Source organism: Euprymna scolopes, chromosome 26, assembly GCF_053919585.1.
Source record: "Euprymna scolopes isolate OS-2025 chromosome 26, ASM5391958v1, whole genome shotgun sequence".
In the NCBI taxonomy this organism is placed as follows: domain Eukaryota; kingdom Metazoa; phylum Mollusca; class Cephalopoda; order Sepiida; family Sepiolidae; genus Euprymna; species Euprymna scolopes.
The window spans coordinates 15,419,485-15,432,303 of record NC_136507.1 but is presented as its reverse complement, the minus strand read 5'-3'; the positions used below and the strand labels follow the sequence as shown (position 1 = coordinate 15,432,303).

The 12,819-nt window shown below is 33.1% G+C and overlaps 1 protein-coding gene across 2 annotated transcripts in view; it reads right to left on the bottom strand.

The window, feature by feature from the left end:
* Positions 1 to 12,819, bottom strand: part of LOC145247923 (LIM/homeobox protein Lhx3-like) — a 320,272-nt gene that overhangs the window by 9,623 nt on the left and 297,830 nt on the right. For both annotated transcript variants that reach the window (XM_080109560.1, XM_080109559.1), the window contains one exon: positions 2,415 to 2,738. In XM_080109560.1, the coding sequence (XP_079965686.1) occupies positions 2,415 to 2,738 (324 nt within the window). The remainder of the gene's footprint in view (positions 1 to 2,414; positions 2,739 to 12,819) is intronic.

The following is a 12,819-nucleotide window of genomic DNA, read 5'->3' as shown; positions in this document are numbered from 1 at the left end:
CAAATACGGACGACTTCGAAATCAATTCAAATGAGATCAGCAACTAATGCATTCAAATAACTGATCGCTAATCTGTATATTACAACAGAAAAATGCGAACATGAAAAGTAATATGGTTAAGCTTAAAATGGAAAAGTAAAGGACTAGTTGTTAAAACTGGAAAAGAAAAGGACAGGATATTCTAGTAAAAAATATAATCAATTTATAACTTAAAATATTGCAGCATTAAAAATTGATTATATAATGTTATAAATTGAATCTAAAAACATCCTTAATGCTGCGATAATTTAAGTTATAAATTCATTATATTTTTACTAGAATATCTTGTCCTTTTCTTTTCCAGTTTTAACAACTAGTCCTTTACCTTTTCATATTTAAGCTTAACCATATTACTTTTCATGCTCGCATTTTTCTATTGTAATCCATGATTTTTCCAGGCTTAGTGAATTCACTTATTCTTTGTTTAATTACAGTCTTATTTTTTCCCCATAAACACATATGTAATAACAATGTACGGCACTCGTCTGCTTTCAATAAAATCCCCCAATTATCTCCCTTTCATGCTTTCATTCTGTCTGTTTCTCTTTTTACTTCTCTTTTCGCAATATCATTGAATTAGTAGCAACACTCGTCCATGAAGCGACGTGGCTGCTATGGAAACCAGTTAAAAAAAGCTTCACTTACCTTCTTACATATTTTAAATATTTTAAACACCAGAAAATTCATTATAACTATTATTTTACTGAAGGAAAATTAAATTATTTGGGCACAATATTGCTGAGAAGGTGATCTATAAACTAATAATTGTTTGTAAATTTGGCCGGAAAATGAGTGAGCGGTTAAGCTTTAAAGCAGTTCTAAGTAACTAAAACTACCTATCACGTTTTAAGAAAGTCCCGTCTACCCTCGAGAGAAGGATAAACCGCACCAGTTTCTCAACCTGGTATTTTACCTCGCGGTACATACAGCGCCTCGCCTTCCCAAATGGTCACCCATCTGGTACTAGTCATGCGTTGCTTAACTTCGGTGATCTGGCGAGAACCGGTGTCAACGTGATTGTGCGTAGGTCACATTACATGTTATTAAAAATGGAAATAAAAATAAAAAGACAAGTGTTTTTATATGGTTAGAAGATGGAGAAAAAGGGGTTGGGATTGAGATTTGTATGGAAATAGAGAACCAAAAACAGAGAATATATATATATATATATATATATATATATATATATATATATATATATATATATATATATATATATATATATATATATTATAATAACGTCGTATTCCTGTCTGCTTGTTTGTTTGGTCACAATACACGTCATTGTTTGGTCCAATACACGTCATATATGAGTTCATAGTAGATGACGTCATATATCCCTTGGCTGAAAAACTCTACATAAATCATTATAGTGATGAAGGCCTCCCTTAGCTGAAAAGGATCTTATGTTTTTAAATAGAAAATTATGTATTATTAGATTATTTCTGTGTGCTATTCTTAAAACGTTTCAGTCGATGTAACCTCCGACCTTCTTCAAATGTATTATGAAAATAGTTCTTGCTGGTAACTGGTGAAAAGCCATTGAAAAGCCTGAAGAAAGTCGTGAGAATAACATATCAGGTAAGAACAATAGTCGTAACAATCTAAATAATACGCGCATGTTGGCCCCAAAAATGTACTCACAATTTAATTGTTATCAGCGTTGTTTGGATAATAAGGGTCATCAATCTGCACATTTGCGAACATGATTCTTCAATTACATTTGTATCTTGTATTCAAAGCTTTCATATTTCTCTCTACGTTCATAAATGATGATTTTATTATTAAGTGTGAGTACATTTTTTTACATTTTTATATACCCTGCATGCCTATTCACTTTGCTTCCCCACGAGGACAGAGTTAGACACCATGGTCGTTTTTTAATGTGGAGAAAAAAGGAATAAAGTAAACATCGTCTCAGTCGTAAAGGATTTCTTATCCACCAACCGAGAACAAAAATATGAAGTGTAGCTTTAGAACAGATACTACACTTTGAGATATTAAATTCTTTATTCAAGCTAAAATCACCATGTAAGTTCCAATTGAACAAAAAACTTAGGCACAAAGCCAACTCAAAAGTGGGAAAAAATGGGGGTCGTTGGTCATCCTTGTCACTCCAGAACTAAACAAAAGTTTCTCTTCGCTTTCACCATAATACCGCATTTACTCTTTCGTACTGGGGGACACCCTGCTTGACCCGAAGGCCAAGAGATCCCTTAGACACCCCGTATTATCAATCCTCATCTCAAAAACTCATAAATAAATACTTATATGTAAGCAGAACTAATGTAACAATGAAGACTTCCCACAATTCAGTGTTCTAAACCAATTAAACGATTTCATCTGGATGTTCACCCCGTATCATGGATACTCACTGGCATAGGAAGCCTCCGTAAGGCCATCATCTGATCGGTCGTCGGCGCTGAGCGAGCTATCCGGGTCTCCATTTCTCTTCATCTGTCTAAAGTAAGGGCTCCACCTCTGCCGCCCGGCGTCTTTCTTCAACCGCTTTTCCTTCGCTCGTCGGTTCTGAAACCAGACCTGAACCACTCTCATGTCTAGCCCGGTTTCAACACTCAGCTGCTCCCGGACATGACGTGCCGGCTTTGGACTCTCATTATATGCTCGTTTTAAGGCTTCCAGCTGTTTCGCTGTGATTGTTGTTCGTGGTCGCTTGTTACCGCCGTCCAAGTCATATTCTGAAATGTTAAAAAAAAGAGATAAAAATCAAAATAAATAGGAAATACTTTTAATTCCATATTTTATAAAATGTCAAAATAGAAGTTTTGAAATGTCTAAAACAATATATATATATATATATATATATATATATATATATATATATATATATATATATATATATATATATATAAATTCCACAGCCAAACAACGTCACAGCCCTCAAGAGCCATTAGAGTCAAAGAACCAATATAGTCTTGGACTTCCGGTTCTTTGATTGTCATGGCTCTTGTGGGCTGCGACATTGTTTGGCTGTGGAATTTATTATATACAATCTCTCACATTCTGAAAATCATATATATATATATATATATATATATATATATATATATATATATATATATATATATATATATATATATACTGGAATATTCCTCCAAAACTTCTGAAATATCGAAAAAGAATATTTAATATCAAAAACAATTTAAGAAATGTAAAAAAAAAGATAATACTTGAATGTCAAAAAAATTTCTGAAAATTAAAAAATGTCTAAATAGAATGTTTGATATGCTAATAAGAGACATAAAAATATTCTGAAATGTTTATCAAAACTTCCAAAATGTCAAAAAATCCGTTATATAAAAAATAACTTCCGTCATTCCGAAATTTCAAAAAAAAAAAAAAAAAAAAAAAATCCAGAAATATTAAAAAGAATGTTGAATAGTTAAAAAAAAACAACAACAACAAAAAACTGTCCAAAACATTCTTAAATCTCATAAAAAGCGATATTCCATATTTCTGGGATGTGCGTTTCACGACATGTCTTCATAACTAACAAAAATGAATATCCGTTATTTCTAACATGAAAAACATATATTATAGACATTCTAAAATAAAAATTCTAATATGAGGTTCGAGGTTTGGAAAAGTACACTTTGTCTTCATTGATCCCCGGATAACATCAAAAGTTCCAGCCGCTACATAGTTTATGCACAGTGTCATTGCTTCTCTGCATGTACTCCTATGTATACTACACATACTAAAATCAAAGATAACCTTTTTTTAGTATTTTGAAGTTATTTAATGGATGACATTTTTCAGGTCCGTTGTTTGAAATATAATTTTTATCAGTTTGTTATGTTTCATTTTGAAATAGTATTTTCGGTGGTCTGCTTTAAGTTATGTATGAAATAGCATTTGCGTTGACCTGCTTTATATTACGTTCGAAATAGTATTTCCATTAGTCTACTTTAAGTTGCGTTTAAGTCGAGGATACGTCTTCGACAATCTGTCCGATAGTCTGGGTCACTTTTGAAGATGGAATGATCCGGCATTTGTCGGGTTGGAGTGGTGTTCTGTGCAGTTCTGTAACTTCCTCTTCCCTGGTATTGCCTTTTCTATGAGAACGGGTGTTAGCTTATTGCTACTGGCCTGAGGCGCCACTACTGGGGGATGCCGACAGGACTGATGAGCCATTTTTGTATGGCAGAGTACGCTTATCCTAGAACATTGGCTCTACAAAATCATGCCTGACCTTTGTTTTGAACATCCTGACAAGAAGGTGAACGAGACGTCCGAAATACGATTGTTGTTGATCTGGTTATGGTTACGTCCAAAGTAACATTCTCCTTGCTAACAGCATAACTAGAATAGACGCAGCTTGTGACTCGTCATTCGTGTCTTATTCCATATGAGAAGATACTAAATTAGCCCGACCTCGACTCGTACCACTTCTTTGCCGACATTCCCATTGTATCGTGCTGTAGACTCGCTTTCTTTGGCTTAGCGTGTCATGTCGTGTCTTTTTTTTTTTTAAACTTCTTTTGTGAGAACCTTTGCAGTCATTTCTTACAAATCCAATGCCATTAAATTCTTAGTGACTATTACAATTGTAACACCCTCACCCCTTTCTATCTCTCTTCGTACCCAACCCTCTTCCTGTCTCCCACTCATTCTCTCTTTTCCTTTCTCTTCCTGTCGTTTTCTCTGTCTTTTTCCTATACCTTCATGAATACTCCAAAATCTCTTATGTATGTATGTATGCATGTATGTATGTATGTATGTATGTATGTATGCATGTATGCATGCATGTATGTGTTATTATTATTATTATCGTTATCATTTGTAGTAGTAGTGTTATTAGTGTTATTATCTCTTTTATTTTTCTTTCTGTTTCATGGTATCGACTTATTTTGTTCTTACAATGTTTTATATTATTAATATTTGTATTATTATTATTATTATTAATAATATTGTTATTATTATTATTATTAGTAGTAGTAGTATTATTAGTAGTAGTAGTAGTAGTAGTAACTATTTTTTTAATATAGGTATATCTCCCTTTGTGCATGAGTCTGCCAACCCGCTTCCTTTCTATAATGTATTATTATTATTATTATTATTATTATTATTATTATTATTATTATTATTATTATTATTATTATTATTGTCATTATTATTGTTATTATTATTGTCATTATTATTGTTATTATTATTGTTTTATTATTAATACTATTTTATTATTGTTATGGTTATTATTATGAGTATTATTATTATTTTTATTGTTATTATTATATTATTGTTATTATTATCATCATAAGTAGTAATAGTAATTGTAGTAATAATAATAGTAGTAGTAATTGTTTTAATAATAATAGTAGTGATAGAAGTAATGTTATACCTTAATTCTCTTTCTAATCCAGTATGTCGACTCATTTTGATTATATAATATTTTACTATTATTATTATTATTATTATTATTATTATTATTATTATTATTATTATTATTATTATTATTATTATTATTTCGTTTTTTGTTTAAGTAGAAGTAATAATATTAAAAATATTAGTAGCAGTAGTTTTTTTCATTCTTCATTGTCTCTCTTTTAACGAGAAGCAAGGGTTGCACAATTCCTAACCTCTCCTGCATTGGCACTGCTTGAGTCCAGTGTGCTTAGTAGTCGTAATGGTAGTAGTAGATGTCGTTGTGGTAGTAGTACTACTACTAGTTGTAATTTTATTCTTTTTTCTTTGTCTCTATTTCAGGGTGCCGACTCACTTTCGTCCTATAATGTTTTATTTCGCTTTCAAGTCTGCAGACGACTTTCACTTTCACTTTCGCCTTTTTGTTAACAGAATCTTTGTTATGATTCTTTTCATTCGTTGTCTTTTTTTTTCAGAGATAAAAAAGAAATATTTCCCACTTATTCACATTGATTGTCTCACATTTTCTTTTGACGCTTTTTTTTAACGTTCGACGTGCATTTTTTTTTGTGTGTGTTATTAAAAATTCGATTTTTCACTTATTTTTTTGATAAGTTGTTTCCAGCTTTTAGTTTATTTTGTTTTAGATTTCTCATTTAGTTTATTTGATTTATTTGATTCGTTTCTTTTTTTTTTTTAAATGTTTTAAACAGCAAAATGATCTGATTCCACTTAAGACTCTATCTGTCTCCAGACGATGAAAAAAAAAAAAAAAAAAAAAAAAAAACAACGCAAAAAACCATAGCCTTCATAGAAATACAGGTTGCGCATCAATAGGCGCTCGAATCCGTCAACACAAGGGAAGATACAGCAAAAAAGTGTAAAACAATACGAACAGACATAAAATAACCGAATAGACTCTTATATACTAAAGAATGCAGCAGTATGGCTGGTTAACTCGATTCGTTGTACAATAACTGATGGTGTAACTTTCTAACGTGAGCTATGAAATTGTGGAAAGTCATATAATGGTCATGGATGTTAAAACATACGTCACCGGGAAAGGAACAAAAGACTATCAAAAAGACAAAGAGAACGATCACGTGAGAGACGTGGATAACGTTCGAGATCGTGTACAATGCATGAATGACGCTCGAGAAGACGATCACGTGAGGGACGTATAAGCAGTAATAAGAGAATGAGCAAATAAATGTTGTTGCTTAAAGAACAAGCGAGTCTGAGTCATTTTCTATTCTTTGTCTTGATCTCCTTTGCGAGGGAAACAGGACACAACGTTTTCAGACAGCGTTACAGGTGCAAATGTTTTTGCCAATGTACAATTTCCTCTTGAAAATGAAAAACTGTGTTTTTTTTGTTTTTTTTGCAAATCTTTAGTCATAACATTAACGAATTTTGCTGTCTATAATTTGATTCTATCTGTCAACGAGTTTGTTAATATAAGTTTGTGAGTATTGTTTGGCCTCATCGGCACTACTGTTATTATCTTGAATGTTATTTCCACGATATATTTCCATGTTTGTATTATTTAGAATCCGTACCGAATTGATTCTGTTCTCATCTTCAGTGTGATTTTCTGATTCCAAATAATACGAATAATTAATCCTCATCTCAGAAATTCAGAAACGCAATCCATTTTATAAATCTCACCTGTCTGTTTAAATGTATGTATGTATGTATGTATGTATGTATGTCAGGTCATGTCATATGCTACTGGTACCATGTAACCCAGTACTACCTGCCTCATGGTCGGATCACCGGCGACAAAACTGGTTCCCCCACCAGACTTGTTTGGTGAGGACGGCGGCTAGTCTCCCTGAAGGATTAAAAACAAGACCTTCCAAAGGGCGAATGAACTATATGTCAGGTCATGTCATATGCTCTTGGTACCATGTAACCCAGTACTACCTGCCTCATGGTCGGTTCACCGGCGACTAAACTGGTTCCCCCACCAGACTTGTTTGGTGAGGAGGGCGGCTAGTCTCCCTGAAGGATTAAAAACAAGACCTTCCAAAGGGCGAATGAACTCCTTTTCTGGGTCAACGGCCAACAAGCACCGTGTATATTTGTGTGTGTGTATATGTGTATTGGGGTGGAGAGGGCTCCCGTAAGCCGTGGTGAAGGCAACCTTTCTCGTAGAAACAAATCTCTGATTTAAAAAAAACATAAAGCGGGAGACCAGTACCCGCATTAAGCTGGTCTGCAGTTTAATTTGTTGCTGGCTATCTTGCTCTTGCTTGTTGCTGGATCTCAACATTTTGAACCGAGAGAGAGACTTAGCTGTCGTACAAAGCTAAGACTCTGTAACATCATCTTTGTATAGATACTCTCTCAGGCATTTGGGCTCATGAATTTTAAATGTCTGAGGGAGTGGCACTCGTCTGACAAGAGACATTGCAATCATCATGTATGTATGTATGTATGTATGTATGTCTAAAACTTTCGACAAAGCCGACGGATTTTCACGAGATTGGTATCGTTTTAAAGCTTGACACTTCGGACGACAAATACCAAAGTCTGTTTTGTACTCTGTCAAGGCAGAATAAGTTGTTTTTCGTAGCTCCTGCCCAGATGTGACAGCAGTACTCAATCCTTGGACGTACTTGGCTTTTATATAGATAGAGAATTGCATCAGCAGTGAGATATCTTCTGGAGCGGTAGAAGGATCCCACCATTTTCCCAGCAACCGTGGCAATTTCAGATCAGGAGTAAAAGTCAAACCCAGAAGCTTGTCAAAACAGGGAGCCTTCCCAAGACGAGAGCCATCCATTTCAATTGATGCCAGGTGGGTATCAGAGCGTTGATGATGTAAAGATAGGAGCTTGGTTTTTGATGCATTAAAAGTAACCAGCCACCCCTGAGTGGTATATTGATGTTTTGCTGAATGAAATTTAAATAAAAAACTATAAATTCCATTTGCTCTATCAAGTATATTGAGCTATTCCCTTTTGGCTGGAATTTTCTTATATAATATTACCTTCTAAAATAGTCTGTATGACTTGATACCACACGATTAATTAATCTGTGTTTCTATTCACTTCAGGATCCTCTACGCTGCCCATAAAGATGTCGGTAAACAATGTTCCAGACTTATATTATTATGATCCATAAATATGAGCTACTCATCGGTATATTGTGGAATACATTCTTTTGATACTGCTGATTGGTCGTTTATTTAATCTATTGGTCGTTTATTTAATCTATTGACTCTTCAATTTTTTGCCGATGATACGGCTGTATTTAAATAAACTTGATATCGTCTCTGAAACGATCGTACCATATTCTAGGTTGTTATTGTACTGATTTCATTGTGCATATGTAAAAAAAATCTTTTATTAATTTCATTTACCTCTCATTTAATCTATCTATACAACTCCTTAGCTATCTGTCTGCCTTTCTCGTTATACATACATACATACATACATATATATATATATATGTATGTATATACTTAATACTATATATATATATATATATATATATATATATATATATATATATAGTATTAAGTTTATATTGCCAGACAAATGTTTAGTCGTCTTTAAATACCGAGAAAACATTATCCTTTTTCGATCTTTTTTTACAAAGAAGTCACCACTTCTCAAGGTCCGAAGGCCACTCGAGGATAAGAATTAATCAGTGTAACCTGAACAACAATGTAGTAATCATTAATTGTGGAAATTGGGTATAATTTCGTTATTATAGGAGAGGATTCAACAAGAAGTTGTTTACATTGGACTTGAAGAAAACCATATTATAGTAAGCTGGAAAGCAGGTCAGCGAAACAGAGTTCCAGAGGCGAACAGTTCTAAGAAAAAAAGCTTTTTTCGTGGAATTTGCATTTAGATTTAGGCACAGGTAGAGAGTGGATGAAATTGTTGATAGTAGTTGTAGGTAGACGAGTGTTTTTTTTATAAAGGTTTGGCAATGGAGGATCATAGATTGAAGTTCAGGCGAGCATTTACCATGAAAATAACCAAAAGCATAAATTAAAATGTTGAAAGTTAACATTCCCTACTTTGTTCCCCATCTCGCTAACTTTTGACTCCTCATCCTTGCTCTTCTAACTCTTCCTGTTCTTCATTTTACTCTCCTCGAAAATCCTTACTCTCCTTCTCGCTCCCAACTTTCCATCACTTCTGATTTCCTCTTAACTATCCTCCTCTCGTTTTTTAGTCTTCATCTTCACCGTTTCATCCTCATCACGATCCAAACATTTTCTTGCTCTCATCCTTGTTCGCCTTCGCACTCTCCTGACTATTTCCCCGGTAATAATTTAAACCCTGACAGAAACTGAACCCAAATCCACCGAATTCACACCTTAAATTTGTCTCCAGGTCCTGACGTAACCATGGCGATGCATGGAGATCCAATGAATAAGAACAAGAAGGGATAATTTAAAGCTGCGTCATCTCAATCTGTGCGTTTATCGATGACATCCTATTTGAAAATTAAGTGTGATCAGCTAACGAAAATGCTATTTTAAATGTAAGAGTTGCAGATCGACACAAGTGCTACATATTTGTTTTACACGGTGGACACCACTTATCAAGGCCCGGAAGCCGCTCAGGGATAAGGGTTATTGCAAGTACAGTACGATAGTGTGGAGATTTGATGAAGTGTTTACTTAAGGGGACGGTTCATTAGAAATTTGTTAATGTTGGACTTGAAGACATCCAAGTTGTAGTCAGATGGGAAGCAGACAGACGGAAAACAGAGTTCCACAGGCGTGCAGTTCTAAGAAATACTTTAAAATAAAGCCTGAAAGACTAGCTAAAATGGCATTAAAAACTTAAGCGAGACAAACCAATACAAACACTATTTCAAACAGATATAAAGATGTGTAAGTGCCCCTTATAAAGAGTATTATGCATCTAATAATTGTATTTCAAACTTAAGTGTAACAGACGATGAAAATTAACGGACTAACGAAAATGATATTTAAATAATTGCATGTGACACACAGACAAAAAAGACATTTTAAACTTAAATGTGACCGACGAAAGGAAATGATATTTAAAACGTACGCGTGACCGACCAAGCAAAATCTTATTTTAAAATATTATGTGGCAGACAGAGCCATCGAGCGATCAGCAGTCATAGTGTTTTAAAAAAATGTTTGGGCGATTTTTTTTAAAAATAAAATTAATGGGAAGATGTGGAAAAGTCAAACATCGATGAGAGTTTTTATTTTATTCATTGTTTTATTGCATAGAAAAATAAAAGTTTCTTTCTACAAAGGTAATTGAATTATTTTTCCTTTTTCATCTCTTTTTATAACAACTATTTTAGTGCGATTTGTTAAAATGCATTTTGAAAATAGTTATAAGGACCCGCGCCATAGGAGATAAAGTACTTGGATAAATTCAGTTGTAAGTTACACTATTCTGGAGGTTGAAGGTTCTATCCTAAGTGCGCGAGACCATAAATAAAATTGCGAATTACTTTGGACTTTTTTGTTAGGGATGATGGAACGAGAGCATGCTACCCACAGGGATAATGATGGTTTCATTAGTCTCTAAAAAAGAAAATAACTAGGAAAACAAACGAATAGAATTGCCATAAAGTTGCTAGATAAAAAAAACTGTATTACTTCATTAAAACTTTGAAAACTGTATTACTTCATTAAAACTTTTAAAACTGTGTTACTTCATTAAAACTTTGAAAACTGTATTACTTCATTAAAACTTTGAAAACTGTATTACTTCATTAAAACTTTTAAAACTGTATTGCTCCATTAAAACTTTTAAAACTGTATTGCCCCATTAAAACTTTTAAAACTGTATTGCCCCATTAAAACTTTTAAAACTGTATTGCTCCATTAAAACTTTTAAAACTGTATTGCCCCATTAAAACTTTTAAAACTGTATTGCCCCATTAAAACTTTTAAAACTGCATTACTTTATTAAAACTTTTAAAACTGTATTACTTCACATAAATATAACGTAGAACACTATTTTTCTAGAAAGATAAAATTGTCGGCCTAGAAATGCCTTTTTTTTTTTTTTACTTTTTTACTCCACAATAACATTTCGTTCGAAACGTTGTGAAAATAACACTCATGCTGAGAACAGTAGTCCGAATATTCTAAATAATACAAATAATTATTAATGTTTTTTTTAATTTTTGAGATGATGATTGGTTATTTGATTTGTTTAGATTTTTCGGACTACTGTTCTCGTCTTAAGTGTCATTTTCACGACACTTCGTTCGATGTAACATCCGACCTTCTTCGGGTGTATTCCCGAGTTCAACAGAAACTTTCCTGAGTTCGACAAAAAAACAAAAAAAACAAAAACAAAAAAAAAACCCATCCACAATAAGTAATAATTAGGGCTACGACAACAGCACATTCTTTTTATTGTTTTGACTCTCGAGTATATATCCGACACAGACACAATTATTCAACCAAGAACCACATCACTCTACATAAAAATATTTAAGATATCAATGGATATATACCTGAGAATAAAAAAAAAGGAAAATAATATGCTGTTGTCAAAGCCCCAGTAATTACATATCACTGCAATTTGTCGTTTAGTTTGTTAACCAACATGTTTAAATTTTCTTTCAAATAATTAGCTGTTTCTCAATCTCTAAACGCCATGACTTGATGTCTTTCTTTCTTTCTTTCTTTCTTTCTTTCTTTCTAGTTTCTGTATTTTCCATTGCTTTTTCTGCATTTTTTCTAATTAATCGATTTCTTTCGTTTCCTCTTTTTTTCTTACTTCACGTCTTTCCTTTTCGTTTATTTTTCTCTATGTTCTTCGCTTTCTTTTTTTATTTCTTTATCATACATTTTTACCTTCTTTCTTTCTTCATTTTTTCGTTTATATTTGATTCTCTTTTTCTTCGTTTTTATTTCTTTTCTTTCATTTATTTTCTCCCTCCTTTCCATTCATTCTTTATTAGTTTATTAGTTTCTCTATCTATTCCCCTCACTTCTTCATTTGTATCTCGTTCTTTATACTTTTCTTTCGTCTTTTTTTAACCCATTTCTTCCTTCCTTCCTTTTTTTACGTTTTCCTCTCTGTTTTCTTTATTTATTTTCTTTCTTTCTTTTATTTAACTGCCTTTCTTTCTTTTTCAACTCTTATAACAATTATGCATTTTTCTCTTTCACTCCTATTGTCTCCCACCTTCGAAAACTCTTCTCCATAACCTTGGAGTATTGTTCCAGTTCCGTTTCTAGTATTTTTGCTTTTAGTGTCACTGACGACATGTTTTATGGCTATCCAACTGAATCTTGTGGAATTCTTATGGCTAAATAATTATCGCCAAGACACGAGACACAAATTAGACAAAGGTGACCACAACCACAGGCAATCATTTCACACGTATTAAAAATGTCCGACATCCTCCATTTTTTTTTCATTCAAT